This window comes from Lynx rufus, unplaced genomic scaffold, assembly GCF_022079265.1.
Source record: "Lynx rufus isolate CCGP_SWC_20201006 ecotype Redwood Valley unplaced genomic scaffold, mLynRuf1.p SCAF_7, whole genome shotgun sequence".
Taxonomy (NCBI): domain Eukaryota; kingdom Metazoa; phylum Chordata; class Mammalia; order Carnivora; family Felidae; genus Lynx; species Lynx rufus.
Genome location: NW_025814889.1, coordinates 134,843,995 through 134,863,716, shown reverse-complemented (window position 1 = coordinate 134,863,716; position 19,722 = coordinate 134,843,995). Strand labels below are relative to the sequence as shown.

General features: G+C 41.5%; 1 protein-coding gene and 1 pseudogene across 1 annotated transcript in view; both read right to left on the bottom strand.

The window, feature by feature from the left end:
* MEI1 (meiotic double-stranded break formation protein 1) overlaps positions 1 to 19,722 on the bottom strand; it is a 79,075-nt gene that overhangs the window by 25,153 nt on the left and 34,200 nt on the right. The window contains exons 17-20 of the mRNA XM_047067299.1: positions 19,042 to 19,139; positions 16,061 to 16,229; positions 10,332 to 10,479; positions 1,455 to 1,730 (exon numbers count right to left, since the gene is read on the bottom strand). Coding sequence (XP_046923255.1) covers positions 1,455 to 1,730; positions 10,332 to 10,479; positions 16,061 to 16,229; positions 19,042 to 19,139 — 691 coding nt within the window. The remainder of the gene's footprint in view (positions 1 to 1,454; positions 1,731 to 10,331; positions 10,480 to 16,060; positions 16,230 to 19,041; positions 19,140 to 19,722) is intronic.
* LOC124502587 (chromobox protein homolog 3-like) lies at positions 5,045 to 5,551 on the bottom strand (annotated as a pseudogene).

The window sequence follows — 19,722 nt, the reverse complement described above, 5'->3', positions numbered from 1 at the left end:
ATGGCAAATCTCTCTAAATCTTTTTTTCATTTATTTAAAAAGAAAAAAAATAAGATACCATAAACATCTTTCTCAGAAGAGTTGCTTTTTTGAGAGAGAGAGAGAGAGAGACTGACTTAGATCTGTCCAGACCCTTAATTCAATGGGTCAGCAAATATTTATAAATACCTAGTCTATGTGAGAAACCGACCCTGAATGCTTCATCTCACAAAGAAAACCCAGTATCTTAGCTCTGTCCATTACTACTTTCCCTGGAACGCCTCTTGCTTTCCTCCCCTATGAACTGATGCTTTATTTTTAACCCATTCTTTCTCCTTTCTTCTTCCTCCAAGGAAAAATTTCAGCCAAAGCATGAATGCAGCCCCTATCAAGCCAACACATGTGATCTCACAAGATGACAGATCTGAGGGATGGAAGGTGAAGGTGCAACTCCGAGTGGGGAGTGTGTGCATGCGTGCGTGTGTGAATACGGACAGATGTACGTATCTAAGTGAGGTGTACAACGTGAAGGTGCTATTTCCACCACAGTCACCCCAATAAAGTCAATCCAATAAAAAACACTCCAATAAATCATGTTTGTTGATGATTACAAACACCAAAGGAATCCCCACTCTTCCCTAACGGGCTGTGTCAGTCTTCCTGGACTAGGAAAAGGTAAGTAGGTGAGCTGAAATTGAAGGCAGTGGTTTTAAACGAAGTGTCTCCTATGCTGCCGTGCTATAGTCAGTTTTGGACCTGCCACTAGAAATCACTCACCAAGTACAAAGTGGTGCAAATGATTTTCTTTTTTAAATAAATAATAAATTACAGCAGTTACCTCTATAATAATGTCACTCCCATTAATTTATTTTCCAATGTGCTTTCTTGAGCGAAAGAAGAATAGAGGGAGCTAAAGCTAGTGTATTAGAAACTGCAGAAGACAGACAGCTGACTTATCTGATATACCTGATAGGAATTATAGGGATGTCTTAATTCATGAAAAAGCACTAGAGTTTCTCACAATTCTGGGTTTGCCCGAGGGAGTGTGTTGCACATGTAACATTATCCTGTGAATTATGGCAAAAAAGAGGCCATGTCCCTCTATAATCAAACATCTCCATCTACATGCCCCAAGGGTATCCTTTGACATTAAGTCCTTGTTAGCACAATCTGCTTGAGAGAAGACAGAGAGGTGAGAGGGAATGGTGACTGAAGTCAGCATTTCATAGATCTGTCCCCTGAAGAGTAAAGAGGGACATGTCTCTCAATGAGCAAACCTTGATCAGACTTAGAAAGGGTACGGATTTAAAGAAATCAGGCACCTGCCAGCAAAAGAATCTCCCACTCCCACGGAAACACCCATAAATCCAGAGACAGGTAGAAGCATGCAGCTGCCTCCTGACTTCAGTAAACCAACTGCCAGAAAGAAAGGGCCCACCATCTCTGAAAGCAGAAATGAGCAAATGGTCACGTACTAGCAAAATGAGCAGGATGCTGGGGCTGCTTCTGAGCATGTAGAACAGGGCTGCTAAGCTGGCAGGAAGTGGGGACTGCCCAGCAGAGGAGACATCATCCAGCTCCTCATAGCTGCTCTCTTCCCAGGAGAACCAAAGTTCCAGGACACGGTGCCCAAATCTACTCATCAGCTCTGGATACAACAGGAAAAACCTGAGCAGGAGGGGATGGTGGATATAAACCAGGTGCAGGTCCGGGATGCCCTCTAAAAATTTTCTGATGGCACTGACCACAGCCTGGAGACAAAGAAAGAAAGAATGAAAGAAAGGGACTAAATAAATCTTGCAGAGGACTCAATACAGCCCAACAAACATAGCCAAGACATCACTGGGAAAAATGTACTTGGCATCTCAGTACTCCAGTACATCTTCATTGGCTCACACCAGGGCTCTCCGGCGAGAAGAAAGCCCACAGTGCTTACTTTGTAACAGTGGTTCTCAACTGAGAGTGATTTTGTTTTCCAGGACAGTTTTGGAAATGTCTACAGACATTTTTTTTATTTTCTTGACTTAGGGAGTGTTACTGGCATCTAGTAGGAGAGAGCAAGGATGCCGCTAAATATCCTACAATGTACAGGACAACCTCCCACAGAAAAGAATTATGGTATGCAAAGTGTTAACAGTACTGTGGCTGAGAAACCCAGCTCTGTAATGATACCATGGTGTGCTGTAATTATCAGCAGACGTGTCTACCTCCCACACGAAACTTGAGCTGCTTGGGGAAACAGACTGATGCAGATTAATCTGTGCACCTGTCATAGGACCTGGCACCGAGGGGCCAAGGGGCATGTGTGTTGAATCATTTATTAACCCTCAAAAACCTCTCTTCCCATTGCACACATAATGAAATTCAATCCTTAATATGTTATTCTAAGAGTTTTATAGTTTATAGTGTGGGCTGTTTCATTTAGCTCTTTGATCTATTTTGAATTAATGTTTGTGTATACTACGAGATAAGGGTCCAACTTCATTCTTCTGCATGTGGATATGCAGTTGTCCTAGTACTATTTGTTAAAAAGACTGTTCTTTCTCCCTTTGAGTTGTCTTGGCATCCTTATCAAAAATATATGGGTTTATTTTTGGACTGTCAATTCTATTTCATTGATTACATGCCTATCCTTATGTCAGAAACACAGTCTTGATTACTCTAGTTTTCTATTTTTTCTTTTTTCAAAGCAGGTTCAGTGCAGGGCTTGAACTCACAACCCGGGGATCAAGACTTGAGCTGAGATCAAGAGTCGGATGCTTAACTGACTGAGCCACACAGGCGCCCCTCTAGCTTTTTCTTTTCTTTTTTTTTTTTTTTTCAATGTTTATTTATTTTTGGGACAGAGAGAGACAGAGCATGAACGGGGGAGGGGCAGAGAGAGAGGGAGACACAGAATCTGAAACAGGCTCCAGGCTCTGAGCCATCAGCCCAGAGCCCGACGCGGGGCTCGAACTCACAGACCGCGAGATCGTGACCTGGTTGAAGTCGGACGCTTAACCGACTGCGCCACCCAGGCGCCCCTCTAGCTTTTTCTTTAAAGGAATATAAAACCATTTATTGACCACCGTTTACCAGTATTTACAATAAAGTAAACAATATGCAATTGGATAACATTCTCATTACTACAAAGTTATTGCTTTTCCTGGCTTCTGCTGATCTAGTAACCCAAATATTGAGAAGACTGAGCCTACATGTAAGGAATGAGTTAGGAGAAAGAAAAAACATGCAGGTCAAGAATTTAGATCACAGAAGTTTGTTCACCCATTTATTTCAGCAGGTCCTAAATTGCCAACATCTCTAACCACCTGATTATGATCAAGTTTCCATGAACAAAGTCTTAGACATTTCCATGCACCATGACCTTTTTTGTCAATACAGCACAGGATTTCAACTTCTTGAAAAGTAATGACTCACTAGAAGGAGGCATTTTTTTTTAAATTTTGCAAAATGTTTATTTATTTTTGAGAGAGAGAGAGAGAGAGAGACAGAGCATGAGTGGGGGAGGGTTAGAGAGAGAGGGAGACACAGAATCTGAAGCAGGCTCCAGACTCCACACTGTCAGCACAGAGTCCAACATGAGGCTCGAACCCACAAACCGCGAGATCATGACCTGGGCTGAAGTCAGATGTTTAACCAACTGAGCCATCCAGGTGCCCCTAGAAGGAGCCTTTAAATGTCCATTTAACCAAGTTTTGCTTAACTAATTAAAACACACCAGGACTTGTCTAGTTTTCTCACTTGGGTGGGGAGGTTGTTGGTAGTGATAAAATTTTCCTTTTCTTTCCTTCCTTTACTTTGCAAATAAACTTGCATTTATATAACTATAGATATGGCTACTTTTTTATTTTGCTTTATTTATTTAAGTAATCTCTACATCCCATGTGGGGTTCAAACTCACAACCCTGATATCAAGAGTCATGTGTTCTTCCACTGAGCCAGCCAGGCACCCCAGATATGGCTGCTTTTAAATTGTTCAATTTAAATTGTTTACATTATATTTAAACGGTCCAATTAATTACAAAATTTGAAAGGTTAAGGTTTTAGGGAAATTTTCAATTTTTTAAAAAATGTATTTATTTTTGAAAAAGAAAGAGAGACAGAGTACAAGCAGGGGAGGGGCAGAGAGAGAGAGGGAGACACAGAATCTGAAGCAGGCTCCAGGCTCCAAGGTGGCAGCACAATTGGGGCTTGAACTCAAGAACCATGAGATCATGACCTGAGCCAAAGTCTGACTCCCAAACTACTGAGCCACCCAGGCACTCCAGGAAAAATTTCAATTTAACTTTAAGTGACTTATTTCTTTCACTGAAAATGATGACATTCCAGAAACATAGTTATGAAATGCTATTTTTGTTTTGGTAAATGTTTTAAAAAAATGAATGAATGAGAGAAAGAGAAGAAAATCATTTACATATGTGTTTTTATGTATACACACAAAAAACCCCAACCAAAAACAAAAAAAAAAAAAAAACAAAAACAAAAAAACTCTGAATTGTCCCTAGTCATATGAGAGTTAAACACAAATTCTAATTGAGTAACCACCATGAAGATTTCCCCCAACATCTAGAAAAAGTATTATTTCTTCAAAAAATTTTAAAGTTTATTTGTTTTTGAGAGAGAGAGACAGAATGTGAGTGAGGAAGGGGCAAAGAGAGAGGGAGACACAGAATCCAAAGCAGGCTCCAGGTTCTGAGCTGTCAGCACAGAGCCCAACGTGGGGCTTGAACCCATAAGCCATGATATCATGACCTGAGATGAAGCTGGACACTTAACCGACTGAGCCACCCAGAAACCCCTAGAAAAAGTATTCTTGAATGCAGGGGAATAATATACCATGGTCTCAAATATACTTTTCTGCTAAAGGAAGTAACCACAGAAAGCTTTTATTTGTTCAAAGTAACCAGTACTATACATGTAAAGAACCCCAACAACTCCCCCAATACTACTTCAAAACAAACACACCAGACTGGATTTTCATTAGAATGTTATTTCTTCACACTAATAAATCTAAGAACCAAGGCCTAGATTCTATATACATATATACAAAAAGCAACATAAACAATTACTGAGCTTCAGCTTCTGGACAAGAATTCTGAGTTACTCTCTCTTCATAAAAAGCAATCACAATTTGAGAACATTTCACGTTTGCCTGTTTTGCCAGCACCGAGTCTGCCTATCTTTCCATTTCACAAGAAACATGAATTCTCCACTGCTGTCTGTGGCACCAATTCTTCGTTCAGGATCAAGACCTCCTGGCAAAGCCTCGTGGTCTATTCACAGCATCTCTTTTCTTCTCCGAGTTGCTACCATCACATCCACTGTCAGATACAGATTTTCTTTTTGTGCCATCTTTTTCTTTACCAGCCTTTTGAGAACTAAGAACTGCTTCAATTAACTCTGGAGAGTCTAAATTTTCTTCAGGTTCCCAAGTATCGTCAACATCTGTGAACCCCCCCTTCCACCTCAGGAAATACTCCACCTCCCCATTCACTACATGTTGCTCCTGTACTCTTTCCACAATAAATTCTTCAGGCTCTGCCTCTTCTACTTTTTTACTCTTTCCATTCTGTTTCTTTACCTTTTTTTTTTTCAACGTAGGCCATTTTCTATTGCAGACTTGAAGACTTGTTATTCATCGCCTCCAAGCTGCACCCAGTCCCGGGTCTACAGCGTCTCCTTTGATTGCTCTAGTTTTGTAGGAAGTTTGAAATCCAGAAGTGTGAACCCTCCACCTTTAGTCTTTTTCAAGATGTTTTTGGTTATTTTGGGTCCCTTGAATTTCCATATGAATTTTAGGGTTAGCCTGTCCATTTCACCAAGAAGGAAGGGAGGGAGAGAGGGAAGCAGAGGCAACTGGGATTTTGATTGGGATTGTATTGAAACTACAGATCAACTTGGGGAGTACTGTCATTTGAACACTATTAAGTCTTCTTATTTCCCCAGTTTTATTGAGATATAGCTGCCACATAACATTGTGTACGTTTACAGTATACGACATAAGGATTAGATACGTGTATATATTGTGAAATGATCACCATAAGTTTGGCTAACCTCCGTCACCTCACATAGTTATAAAATCTTTTTCACTGGGATTAGAATTTTTAAGCTCTACTCTTCTAGCAACTTCCAAATATACAAAACAGAACTGTTAGCTGTAGTCAGTATGTTGTACATTACATCCCAGAAGTTTTTTATCTTCTATTTGTTAAGTCTTCTGATTCATGAACATGGGATGTCTTTTTTTTTTATGTTTATTTATTTATTTTGAGAGAGAGAGAGATAGAGAACTACTGGGACAGGGACAGAGAAAGAGGGAGACAGAATCCCAAGTCGACTCCGTGTTGTGAGCACAGAGCCCAGAGTGGGGCTCGAACTCACAAACCATGAGATCAGAACCTGAGCTGAAATCAAGAGTCAGACGCTCAACCAACTGAGCCACCCAGGTGCCCCACGGGATGTCTTTCTAATTACTTAGGTCTTCTTTAATTTCTTTCAATGAGGCTTTATAACATTCAGTGATCAGAAGTGTACTTCTTTTGCTAAATGTATTCCAATGTATTTTATTTATTGATGCTATTGTAAATGGAATTGTTTTCTTAATTTCGTTTTTTAGCATGTCATTAAAGACTTGAGTCTACCTTTCCAGCTTCTCTCCACTCTCTCTTAAATGACTTAGTGAAGGCATGCTAAACTAGACTTTCTTCCTTGAAGGGACAGACTGGGAAACTTCCCATTTCTGTATCTTAATTCTCTCAATAAAGCCTCTCCTGATGCCATAATCCAATACAGTCTCTTTCTCTGTGTGTTTTTATAGCTCTTCACCAGTCCTCCAGCTCCAGGAGAGCACTTGTTGCTGTTAGTGCCTACCTGGAGAGGATCTTTTTGTCTCTCCTGCCAAACTGGTGCTTCCTGAAGGAGGGATGTGTTTGATTCACTCCAATCCTGACAGGAGCCCCCATGGCACCTGACACATATCAAGTGGTCAAGCCACATTGGGGAGTTATTATTTAACGAGTATGGAGTTTCAGCTTTACAGAATGAAAGAGTCCTGGACATGATTGATGGTAGTAGTTGTACAACAATGCCAGTGTACTTAATGCCACTGAACTGTACACTAAAAATTGTTGAGATGATAGATTTTGTTTGTGTATTTTACCACAATAAAAAACCCTAATACATAAAAATAGAAGAACAGAGTTGAGTTTAAAAACCAAGCTGTGATTATATGTTGCCATTTAGATATTTATATAAAATTTTTAAACATGCAAAACAATGTCATACATCATTTATGGGTTCACACCTAAGAGGCAAAACCTGGAGTTCCATGAGCTACTAAGTTTCCACACCACCACTGGTAGATGTGAAGAGAGACACCCCCCCCCCCCAACAAATCTAATATTACTACCAGTATTAATCTTGAAGCCATCAGGGCTATTCCCATCGTGTTCTTTTCTCCTGTTTACATTAGTCACCTCAGGAAGCCCAGAATTTCCAGATCATCTTATATGGCTCAAAACATTCCCTTTTCTGTTCCCATCTCTCACTCTTTCCCAGCTCCCAAAACCTTTCCACAGTGTCCTCTAGAACTCACAGTTATCAGCAAATTCCTTGTCCTGTGCCTCTTTCTTGAATATTCCCGTCACCTTGTTGTTTTGATCCTCATCCAAAAACCTGCCTAGCCTACAATCTTTCAAGTTGAAGCTATTTTTGTTCCCATCTCCCTAGTTCCAAAATCATGGCCTCTAAATTCTCTTTCTGCCTTCTAATCTCCTCCATTTGCCTCAGCCATTCATCCCCATGGTCATGCCCCTAGGCCTTGTCATTACCAAGAACTGTACGCTCCTCAATAATCCCAATTCAAGCATCCCACTTTACCACCACCACCCCTGTCTTTCCAGCTCACTTCCTCTTCAATATAGCAATTCTTTGAACCCCATCAGAAATAAAATCTTAGGAAACATCCTTTTATTTTCTCTTATTCTTACACCTCACACTGATCCATCGATCAAGAAATTCTATTGGCTCCTGTTTCAAAATATTCAGAAGCTGCTGCTTCTCCTCTACTATCTCTTGTCTACATTATTGCTGTAGCCTCCTAACTAGTTTCTGCACTTCTACCTTGTACCCTTTTGGTCTATTGTCCAGAGTCACCCCTTTTAATTCAGCCATGAACCAAACCATGGGACTATATGAGATCACCAAAGAAACAAATTTAGAGAGAAAAGCAAAGCTATCAAAGACTGAGCCCTGGGGAACTACAACACTTAGAAATCAGGGAGATAACGAGAAAATCAGCAAAAGACACTGAGACAGAACTGCCAGAGAGGTAGGAGGAAAATCAGGAGTACACAGCATTCTAGATGCCAAGTAAAGGCAATGGTTCAAAGAAAGGATGCTGTTGATAGGTCAAGTAAGGCGATGACTAAATACTGACTACTGGCTTTAGTCATGTATCTGTTACTGGTGACTTTGATAAGTGCATTTTCAGAGATGTGCTAAGGGTGAAAACCTAACTGGGGCAGGTTCAAAAGCATATGGGAGAGCAGGAAGTGTATACAAGCCTAAAGCATCTTGTCATAGTAGAAAACCCAAATGCTGTCACAGACTACTAGGGTTATCAAAAGGACTCAGGAGCTACCCTGAATAGGCTCCCACTGACCAAAGACAGGACAATTTGAGCTTCAAAAGATAAATAACTCCAGTGGATTGAACACATCAAATATTTTTAAATCCATGAGTTCATAATGACACTAAAAAAAATCTCTTTGGTCACCTTTGAGGAATACTAGGCAACCAATTCCTCTTTTTAAGCTGTAACTAAAAGGAAAGAATCAAACCTTCTACCTATGCTTCCTATACAATCTCCCATTCAGAGTAACTGAGTAGTTGATGAGGGAAGCCTGGGTGGCTCAGTTAAGCATCCAATTCCTGATTTTGACTCAGGTCATGATCTCATGGTTCATGGGATTGAGCCCCTCATTGGACTCTGTGCTCACAGTGCAGAGCCTGCCTGGGACTCTGTCTCCATCTCTCTTTGCCCCTCCCCCACTCGCACTCTCTCCCTCTCTCTCAAAATAAATAAACATTTTAAATAAATAAATAAATAAAGGTTGAATGACAGAATTAGGATATTGTTATTTCACAATCTCTAATGAATTAATTGTAGGCAATGATCACCAATGGCTTCAAATATCACAATAAAAGAGACAATGGGATATTGTATCTCTAGATCTACTTACTTGAAAACTCATGCACTTCCACTACAACTTTCTGCTTCTATCCAAATTAAACCAGGTCTTCTTACATCATGTTCATCCCAAAGGTAATCAAAAAGAAGCAAAATTATGGAGCACCTGGCTGGCTCGGTCAGAGGAACACGTGGCTCTTGATCTTGGGGTCATGAGTTTGAGCCCCATGTTGGATATAGAGACTAGTTAAATTAAAAAAAAAAAACTTCAAAAAAGAGGCAAAATTACTTGTCAGTGAAGAAAGGGTATCCTTAGGTTGAGGCTGAAGTGTCCATATCTAACAAGTAAAAGCAATCTTTAATGAAAGAGGGGAGAGATTTAGCGATCGATTAGACATAGTCCTTGATCCACAAGAATTTATAAAGAATCTGGAAACAGGGGGCACCCGGGTGGCTTAGTCAGTTAAGCATCCAGCCTTGGCTCAGGTCATGATCTCGTGGTTCATGGGCTCAAGCCCCGTGTCGGGCTCTGTGCTGATGGCTCAGAGCCTGAAGACTGCTTCAGATTCTGTGTCTTCCTCTCTCTCTGCCCCTCCCCTGCTCACCCTCTGTCTCTTTCTCTTTCAAAAATTAAAAAAATTTAAAAAAAAAGAATCTGAAAAGAAAAAACTTGCATACACACAACCACCATCAAAGTGATCCAAGGTCAGCCTGATTAACAATGATCGGGTCCCAGAAAACCACTTTGTTTAATAAACTGTTAACAGAAGGATATACCTCACATCTCTCTCTTGTCCTGCTCAAACCAGAGGTGGTACTAATAAAAGAGCCTTGGGAGTCTAAATTGGAGTCCTGGCATCCCCATCAATTAATTGTGTGACTTAGAGAAAGTTACTTTAACCCAAGTCTTGATGTTCTTACCTGTAAAAAATGGAAATAATAATCTCTGCCTCTCAGGACTGTTGAGACAATTAGCTAAATTATATAGGCTCTGAATGTGTCAACCCCCTACCCTGTTCCATTCCACCAAGACTCCCTCCCTCCCTCCCTCTTTCTCTCTTCCACCTACTTTCTCTCTATATATATCATCATGGTCTCAAGGAGCCATGATGTAAGGAGGTGCAGCAGGAGGAGGAAGAGTCCCAGGCATTTTGGTCCATACCTCATCTAATGCATCGTCTTTGTCCTGGCAGATTGCAAGCAGATAGATGGAGGCTCTGATGACCGTCAGCGGAGGGCGCTCATCCTGGTCCTGCAGAGACAGGAGGAAGCTTTGCACGGCCACAAATAATTCTGCCTCTGAGACAAACCTGTCAACCAAGGAGAGTCTGAGTGAAAAATAAATAAATGGCTGTCCTGCCTTGACACGTCCTGTCTTGCCATATTCTCCCTCTGCCTTCTGTCCTTCTGCTCTAGCATGTCCACAGCCTCAGGACACCTTGCACAAAGAGCATGCTGTATATACTTACAAAGCATTGTCATATACGTACAGCACATGGTTCTATGCTTTGTACAAGGCTGTCTAGGGGCCAAAGACTTCTCACTCACACCTAGGAGGCAAAGCATCTGCCAGGACTAGTACTGTTAAAGAGAAGGATGCTACTACTGGGGTTTAGGAGTCCCTGTTTTGGCAACCAGTCCACTGTTCTTTATCATTGAACATTTGTGTGTTCAATGGGCTACTTTCTGGGGAAGGAGACATCTATGTTTGTACATGCAAGGGAGATGGAGATGAGAAGGGGACTGACTTTTTTTTTTGTAAAATATAAAAGGCATAGGGGAGCCTGGGTGGCTCAATCAGTTAAGCGTCTGACTCTTGATTTCAGCTTAGGTCATGATCTCATGGTTCATAAGATCAAGCCCCACGTTGGGCTCTCTGCTGACACAGAGGCTCTGTGAATCCCAAGCAGAGCCTGTTTAGGATTTTCTCTCTCTCTGCCCCTCCTGCTCTCCCTTGCATGGGAGCACATGCTCTCTCTCTCTAAATAAATGAACAAATGTTAAAAAGAAAAAGCTATAAAAAATGGGCGAAGGACTTCTTGAACAGACATTTCTCCAAAGAAGATATATAAATGGTCATTAAGTAGATGGAAGGATGCTCAACATCACTAATCATTAGGGAAACGCAAATCAAAACTGTGAGGTAAAATCAGAACCCTTGTGTACTGTTGATGGGAATGTAAAATAGTATAGCCACTATGAAAAAGAGAATGGCATTTCCTCAAAAAATTAAAAACAGAACTACCAGATGATCCAACAATCTAGATATATACGCAAAAGAATTGAAAACAGCGTCTCAAAGAGATATTTGTACACCCATGTTCACAGCAGCATTATTCACAATAGCCAAAAGGTGGAAGCAATCCAAGTATCCACTGACGGACAAATCCATAAGCAAAATGTGGTATATACATACAATGAAGCATTATTCAGCATAAAAAAGGAAAGAAATTTTGACATGCTATAGGATGGATGAATCTTAAGGACATTGTGTTAAGTGAAATAAGCCTGTCACAAAAAAGACATACTACATGATTCCACTTATACGAAGTACTTAGAGTAGTCTAAATCATTGGGACAGAAAGTAGAATAGTGGTTTCCAGGGACTGGGGAAAGGGAAATGGAGAGTTACTGTTCAATAGGTATAGAATTTTGCTTCTGCAAGATGCAAATAGTTCTGGAGATGAATGGTGGTGATGGTAGTACAACAACATTAATGTACTTAATACCCATGAACAGTACACTAAAAATGGTTAAGATGCAAATTTTATGTTTGTGTATTTTACTACAATTAAAAAAAAAATGGAAAAATTACCAATGTACCAAGGTTGGTGTCTTGGTTTGATAAATTTATCATAGTTATGTTAACATTAGGAGAAAATTAGTGAAAAACTCTCTGTATTCTTTGCAACTTTCCTATAAATCTATAATTATTCCAAAATAGAATTTTTATTTAAAAAATAAAAGGGGCACCTGGGTGGCTCAGTCAGTTAAGCATCCAACTTTTGGTTTCAGCTCAGGTCATGACCTCCCAGTTTCCTGAGTTCAAGCCCTATATCAGGCTCTGTGCTGACAGCGTGGAGCCTGCTTGGGATTCTCTCTCTCGCTCTCTCTCTGCTCCTGCCCCCCCCCTCAAAAAATGAACTGAAAAAATTTTTAATTAAAAATAAAAATAAGGGGCGCCTGGGTGGCGCAGTCGGTTAAGCGTCCGACTTCAGCCAGGTCACGATCTCGCGGTCCGTGAGTTCGAGCCCCGCGTCGGGCTCTGGGCTGATGGCTCAGAGTCTGGAGCCTGTTTCCGATTCTGTGTCTCCCTCTCTCTCTGCCCCTCCCCTGTTCATGCTCTGTCTCTCTCTGTCCCAAAAATAAATAAAAACGTTGAAAAAAAAATTTTTTTTAAATAAAAATAAAATGGATAATAGCCATAATATAAATACTATACAGCTACCAAAAGTATGAGGTAAATCTACTAATACATGTACTAACATGAAAAGAGGTCCAAGATATATTGTTAGGTTAAAAGGCAAGTGGAAGACCTTATATAATATCCCATTCTGTATATTGAAAAAAAAATCAGCATATGTTTGTTTCAGTAAATGGTGTTGGGAAAACTGAACAGTGACATGCAAAAAAATAAAAGCGGACCACTATTTTATACCACACACAAAAATTGACTCAACATGGATTAAAGACATGAATGTTAACAGCTGAAACCATAAAACTTCTAGAAGAAAACACAGGCAGTAATTTACTTGACATCGGTCTTGGTGAGGACATTTTTAGATCTTATACCAAAAGTAAAATTAAACAAATGGGACTATTTCAAACTAAAAAGCTTCTGTACAGCAAAGGAAGCCATCAACAAAATGAAAAGGCAGCCCACTGAATGGGAAAAAAATCTTTGCAAATCATATATATATCTGATAAAAAAATGAATATGCAAAATAAAGAACTCACACAATTCAATAGCAAAAAAAAATCCAATTAAAAATGGGCATAGGATCTGAAGAGACATTTTCCAAAGAACGCATACAGATGGCCAACAGGTACATGAAAAAATGCTCAACATCACTGATTAGCAAGGAAATGTAAATCAAAACCACAATGAGGTACATTCTCACACCTGTTAAATGGCTATTATCAAAAAGACAAGAAAAAACAAGTGCTGGCAAGGATGTTGAGAAAAGGCAACATTTGTGCACTATTGGTAGGAATGTAAATTGCCACAGCCACTATGGAAAAGAGAATGGAATTTCCTCAAAAAATTAAAAATAGATCCAGCAATTCCACTTCTGGGTATTTATGCAAACTCAAAAGATATCTGTACCGCTCCCATGTTCACTGCAGCATTATTTACTATAGTCAACACATGGATAAAACCTAAGTGGGGTGCCTGGGTGGCTCAGTTGGTTAAGTGTCCAACTCTTGATTTTGGCTCAAGTTATGATCTCATGGTTTGTGGGTTCAAGCCCCACATCAGGCTCTGTGCTGACAGCTTGGGATTCTCTCTCTCTCTCTTTCTCCTTCTCTCTGCCCCTCCTCTGCACTTGCTCTCTCTCTCAAAATAAATAAATAAACGTACAAAAAAGAAAATGTGGTATGTATATACACACAATGGAATACTGTTCAGCCATAAAAAAAGAAAGGAATCTTGCAAACAAAATGGATTGACCCTGAAGGCACTAGGCTAAGTGAAATAAGTCAAATAGAGAAAGAAAAATACTGTATGATTTTACTTACATGTGGAATCTTAAAAAAAAACAAAAACAAAAAACCAAACTCATAGAACAGATTGGTGGTTGCCAGAAGTGAGGGGTTGAGAGTGAGCAAAATGGGAAAAGGGGGGCAAAGGGTACAAACTTCCTGTTACAAAATAAATAGACATTGGGGGTATAATGTACAGAATGGTGACTACAGTTGTTAATAGTACACTGAACATTTAAAAGTTGCCAAGGGGCGCCTGGGTGGCTCAGTCGGTTGAGCATCCAACTTCAGCTCAGGTCATGATCTTGCGGTCTGTGAGTTCGAGCCCCATGTCAGGCTCTGTGCTGACAGCTCAGAGCCTGGAGCCTGCTTCGGATTCTGCGTCTCCCTCTCTCTCTGCCCCTCCCCCACTCATGCTCGCTCACTCACTCTCTCTCTCTCTCTGTCAAAAATAAATAAACATTAAAAATGAATAAATAAAAGTTGCTAAGAGAACAAATCTTAAAAGTTCTCAACATAAGAAAAAAAATTACAACTACATGTGGTGATGGATATTAACTAAACTTAATGTGATGATCATTTTGAAATATATATAAATATCCAATCATTACATTGTATATTTGAAATTAATATATTATAGGGGTGCCTGGGTGGCTCAGTCGGTTAAGCGGCCGACTTCGGCTCTGGTCATGATCTCGCGGTCCATGAGTTCGAGCCCCGCGTCGGGCTCTCTGCTGACAGCTCAGAGCCTGGAGCCTGTTTCAGATTCTGTGTTTCCCTCTCTCTGACCCTCCCCCGTTCATGCTCTGTCTCTCTCTGTCTCAAAAATAAATAAACGTTAAAAAAAATTGAAATTAATATACTACATGTCAATTATATCTCAATTTTTAAAAATCACAAGGGGCCAAGTGATTTTCAGTGAGGGTGTCAAGATAATTCATTACAGGAAAAAACAGTGCGTTTTTTTTTTAAATTTTTTTTTAATGTTTATTCATTTCTGAGACAGAGACAGAGCATGAGTGGGGGAGGGGCTGAGAGAGAGGGAGACACAGAATCCGAAGCAGGCTCCAGGCTCTGAGCTGTCAGCACAGAGCCTGATGCGGGGCTCAAACTCACAAACCGTGAGATCATGACCTGAGCCAAAGTCGGTCGCTCAACCGACTGAGCCACCCAGGCACCCCTAAAACAGTGTTTTTAATACATGACGCTAGAACATCTGCATAAGCCACATGAAAAATAATGAAGTACTGACACATGCTATAAATATTATGCTAACTGGATGAATCTCAAAAACATTATGCTAAGTGGAAGAAGCCAGGCACAAAAGGTCATCTATTGAATGATCCATCTATAGGAAATGTTCAGAACAGATAAATCCATAGAGACAGAACACAGATTGTTGGTGCCAGGAGCTGAGCAGAAGGAACGGGGAATGAATGCTTAATGGGTATGAGATTTTACTTTGGAGTGATGAAAATGCTTTTGGAACTAGAGAGAGGTGGTGGTTGCACAATACTGTGAATATACTAAATGCCATCAAACTGTTCACTTTAAAATGGTTAGTTTTAGGGGTGCCGGGCTGGCTCAATCAGTTGAGTGTCTGACTTCGGCTCAGGTCATGATCTCACGGTTTATGGGTTCGGGCCCCACGTCAGGCTCTGTGCTGACAGCTCAGAGCCTGGAGCCTGCTTTGGATTCTGTGTCTTCCCTCTCTCTGCCCCTCCCCCACTCACGCTCTGTCTCTCAAAAATAAACAAATGTTAAAAAAATTATTTTAATGTTAATTTTATGTTATGTAAATTTAACCTCAATAAAATTATTTTTTACACTTAATTATTTTTTACACTAGTCTCCTTTGATTTTAAATTTTTAATAAATTGCGTAATTCTTAAAACCAAAGTAAACCACTAAAATTTTTTTCTGTGCACAAACAATACTTTCAAGGATACTAAAAAGTTCTCATTCGCATTTTAGGCCTCTGCTCTCAGCACTGTGACTACCCTCCTGCCTTAACCCCTCTCCAGTGTATGAGCGCCTCAGGAATATAACCCGTTTCTCACTTATCTGTGTCCCCAATACCCAGGGCCAGGCTTGGAGTGGATGCCTCTGTGAATACTTATTGAACTGAATTGGGCTGCAGATGTGGGTCCCAGGACACACTGCCAGCCCCCAGCATCAAACACTGACCTGTCCTCATGGATGTAGGCCAGGTAGAAGAGGAGCAGGATGCAGTACTGTCTCTGGCGAGCAATTCCCTCCACATACTGGCGATCTGACAGGAAGGCAAGGCTTTCAGGGCTCCTGCTGCGAATCTCGGGCAGCCCATGCTGCAGGAACGCAGACACTGCAGAGAGTTCTGGGCAGGGAACATGCGGGAGAACACCACACAGAGAACACAGGAAAGCAGGTAGTGAGCACATGAGTACCTACTACATGAAGAGGGTACAGGGCAGAGAGTAGCAGGGTACATGCAGGATGAAAGGAAATCAGTTTCCTCTTCCTTTCTGTAGCTTTCAGCCTGCCGAGAAACTAAAGGTAACATGTGTAAAGAATGGATACATTCCTTCATTCACTGACAAATTTCAGAGTGGCTACTCTAGGCCAAGGTGTGACACACAGGCTGTGTTTCCAGGAGCTGGTAGCTGGGAAAAGACAGACAAGGAGACAGACAATTATAGGAGACATGATCAAGTACCATGTTCAAGTATGGAGGAGTGTATAACTCATACCACCTGGGGTGGGGAGGGCAGGCTTGAAAAGGAGGGAACTGTGGAAGGTGAGCAGAAAACAGGCAGAAAAGTGAGAGCGGAGAATCCTGGGCACGGACGAAAGGTGTTCAGAGGCCCAGAGGCACAAGAGGACATGTTTTAGGTGCAGCAATGAGTTTAGTCTGACTGACTCAGCAGTGAATAGATGTGGAGTGTCAGGAGTTGCAGAACTGTGTGACATAATTAGTAGCTAGAGTGTGAAAAACCTTGAATGCTGAGTAAAGAATTTGAATTTTATCCTGAGGACAGATTCTTATGAAATCTGTTTCAGAAAAGAAAGAGTATTTTAGGGGCGCCTGGGTGGCTCATCGGTTAAGCGTCCGACTTGGGCTCAGGTCACGATCTCATGTTCCGTGAGTTCGAACCCCACGTCGGGCTCTGTGCTGACAGCTTGGAGCCTGGAGCCTGTTTCAGATTCTGTGTCTCCCTCTCCCTCTGTCCCTCCCCTGCTCACACTCTGTCTCTCTCGCTCTTAAAAAAAATAAACATTTAAAAAAAAAAAAAAGAGTATTTTAATACCAAAAGAGTATGAGAGGAAAAGACATCAGTGCTTTAGATGTCTTTTAGACTTTATAGAAACTTTATAGAAAATTCCCTATATTATCCTTATTTTCCACATTTCACCACAGATCAGAGGAAACTTCATCCCTGTCTGACAGTGCCCCACAGACTGATGTTTGGGGACTATGGCTGAAGGCAAGGGTGTTAGGATGATAAGACTTGGGTTTTCAGACAGATCCTTCCAGCAGCGGGTGGAGATTCTTTGGAAGATGAAAGAATGAAAGCAGGGTGCCATGCTGGAAGTCAAGTTAAGTCTGTCCTGCTGGTGCAGTGGACTTAGGACCAAGTGGAAGGTGAGAATGGAGAATGCCCCACAGCAGTCTGGCAGCAGAGCCAGGGCAGGTCTCCTAATTCTAAATTTTGTGACTCTTCCACTAAGCTATGATCGTTATCATAAAAATGAAACTAATATCCCATGCATCCACATGCCCTTTCTCCTGATACATGGAAGAAAGAAGGACTCTGCATGTACGTGCTCTTCCCAACACTCTGAGACTTGACAAGGCCTCAGGGTCTAGGGAGGCAGATACGTGGGGCTCCTCCTTTCCCCAAAAGAGAGGGAGCTGTCAGGAGCAGTGGGGCCAGAGCTGGTGAGCACAAGAGGCTGCTGTACAGCGGCTGCCAGCGTGGTCCTAGGCTACCATCATGGCAGAAGTAGTTGTGCTAGTCTCTCTGCAGGCCAGACCACACCTGGGCAGGCATAGAGCAGGGTACCAGGCAGAGAGGAGAGGCTGGCATAGAATTAGGAGCCAAGTCATGTGGGAAGGAATGAAAATACTCGCCTGGGCTTCTGTCTCTCTCAGCACAGCGTTGGAGAAAAAACAAAGGAGGAAGAGAGGTTTAGGAAGTGGGGGGAGATGACACATCTTTGTAAATGTAAAAAGAAGAAACATGGCCAGTACCAAGTCTTACCCACAAAGAAGGTGTCGTATTTGTTGAATAAATGAATAGAACAATGATTAAATTGTTTTATGTTATACCAAAAGAGGTTTAGGACAGAGGAACATATCATAATTATCATTGTATCCACAGCAGCACTCAGGCCTCCCCTGGCATGTAGGGAAGCTCTATGTATATTCAACCGGGGTGGGGGTGGGGGGGTGACTTCAGCTCTCAGCCCCCATCTGCTGTTCCCCCGCCTCGATTCTGCACGTGCCTCCTTCATTGCATTCAGACCTCTGCTAACATGCCACCTCCTCACAGAAGCCTTCTCTGACCACCTATCTTCTCCCTTCATCACCCTCTATCCCTCTGCCCAGTTTTATTTTTTCATAGCACCTACTCATTTATGACATTGCATATATGTGTTTATTGTCTCTCTCTCTCTCTCTCTCTCTCTCTCTCTCTCACTCCATGAGGACGGGACATTGGAGCTGTGTCACCATAACCTGAAATAGAGTCTGACACACAGTAGATGTTCAAGAAATATTTCTTGAATGAAGAAACAAACAAACAAACAAAAATGGAACAGACCATTCAAGGTATTTTGAGCAGAAGTCTCGGAATGTAACAAGCAGGGAGGGAAAGGTCTGGTGTGAGGGATGTTAAGAGGAGAAGGCCAGGGTGAAGACCTGGGCTTGATAAGCTTTGGGGTCCTTCTCAACCCTTAGAGTCTAAGGGTCCAGGAATCTTGGATTCTATTGTTTCCTGATTCGGTTATCTTATCTCCCTAGGTGTCAGCCTATAGTCTCATCATTCCATGATTTCATGGTTCCTCTGGGCAGCTTCTAGCAAAGAGATAATTATGATTCTGACTCACTACCCAGCCTATCAACAAAGGCATCCAGACCGTAAGAGACCACCATGAGCCTGATAAGTGGTCAAGCTGCAGCATCTTACCTTCTTGGGAAGGTGGCTCTGTCTTCTCTGGAGCTGACAGGAGGTTGAGGCTCATGTCATAGAGGAAACTGGAACATACCTGATTTAGATCTGAGTGACTTAGAGGGTGGAAAGGAAAAGAGAACAAGAGAGAAGACATTGCTACTTTGGCTGGGACAGCATTATCCCTGCCATATACTGGGACACCACTGCCTTGTGCCAGAGCCCAGTGAAACTCTAACCACGGCCCAGGAGGAAGAGTTCTGGAGGTGGCTGTGAATAATAAATATGGAACCCGCTGCTACAGCTGTAACTTAGGCACACAGGCATTCGCTAAAATTTTACTGAAAAAATAAATCAGGGAGGGCTACCGAACCCCAATTTAACAAAACATAAAACAAAAAAAGTGCTCCTAGTTCAGGAAAGGCCTTCAGAGTCCTGGAAAAAAAAAAAAAAAAAAAAAAAAGGAAGCTGTTGAACCCAAGATGGGTGGTCAAGGTATTCCTTCCTGAAGGCTGCGCGTTCCACTCAGAGATATGCAAGGAGAGCTAGATACTATATTGTGGTCATCTTGCAGGCTGTAGGCAATAACAAATGGAATCTGTCAAGTAAATGCAGAGACAGCTGGCAAATCATAAATGGGAAGAAACAGAAGATTACTCTAGAAACTTAACAAGACAGAGACTGAAGTAGCCACCTCTT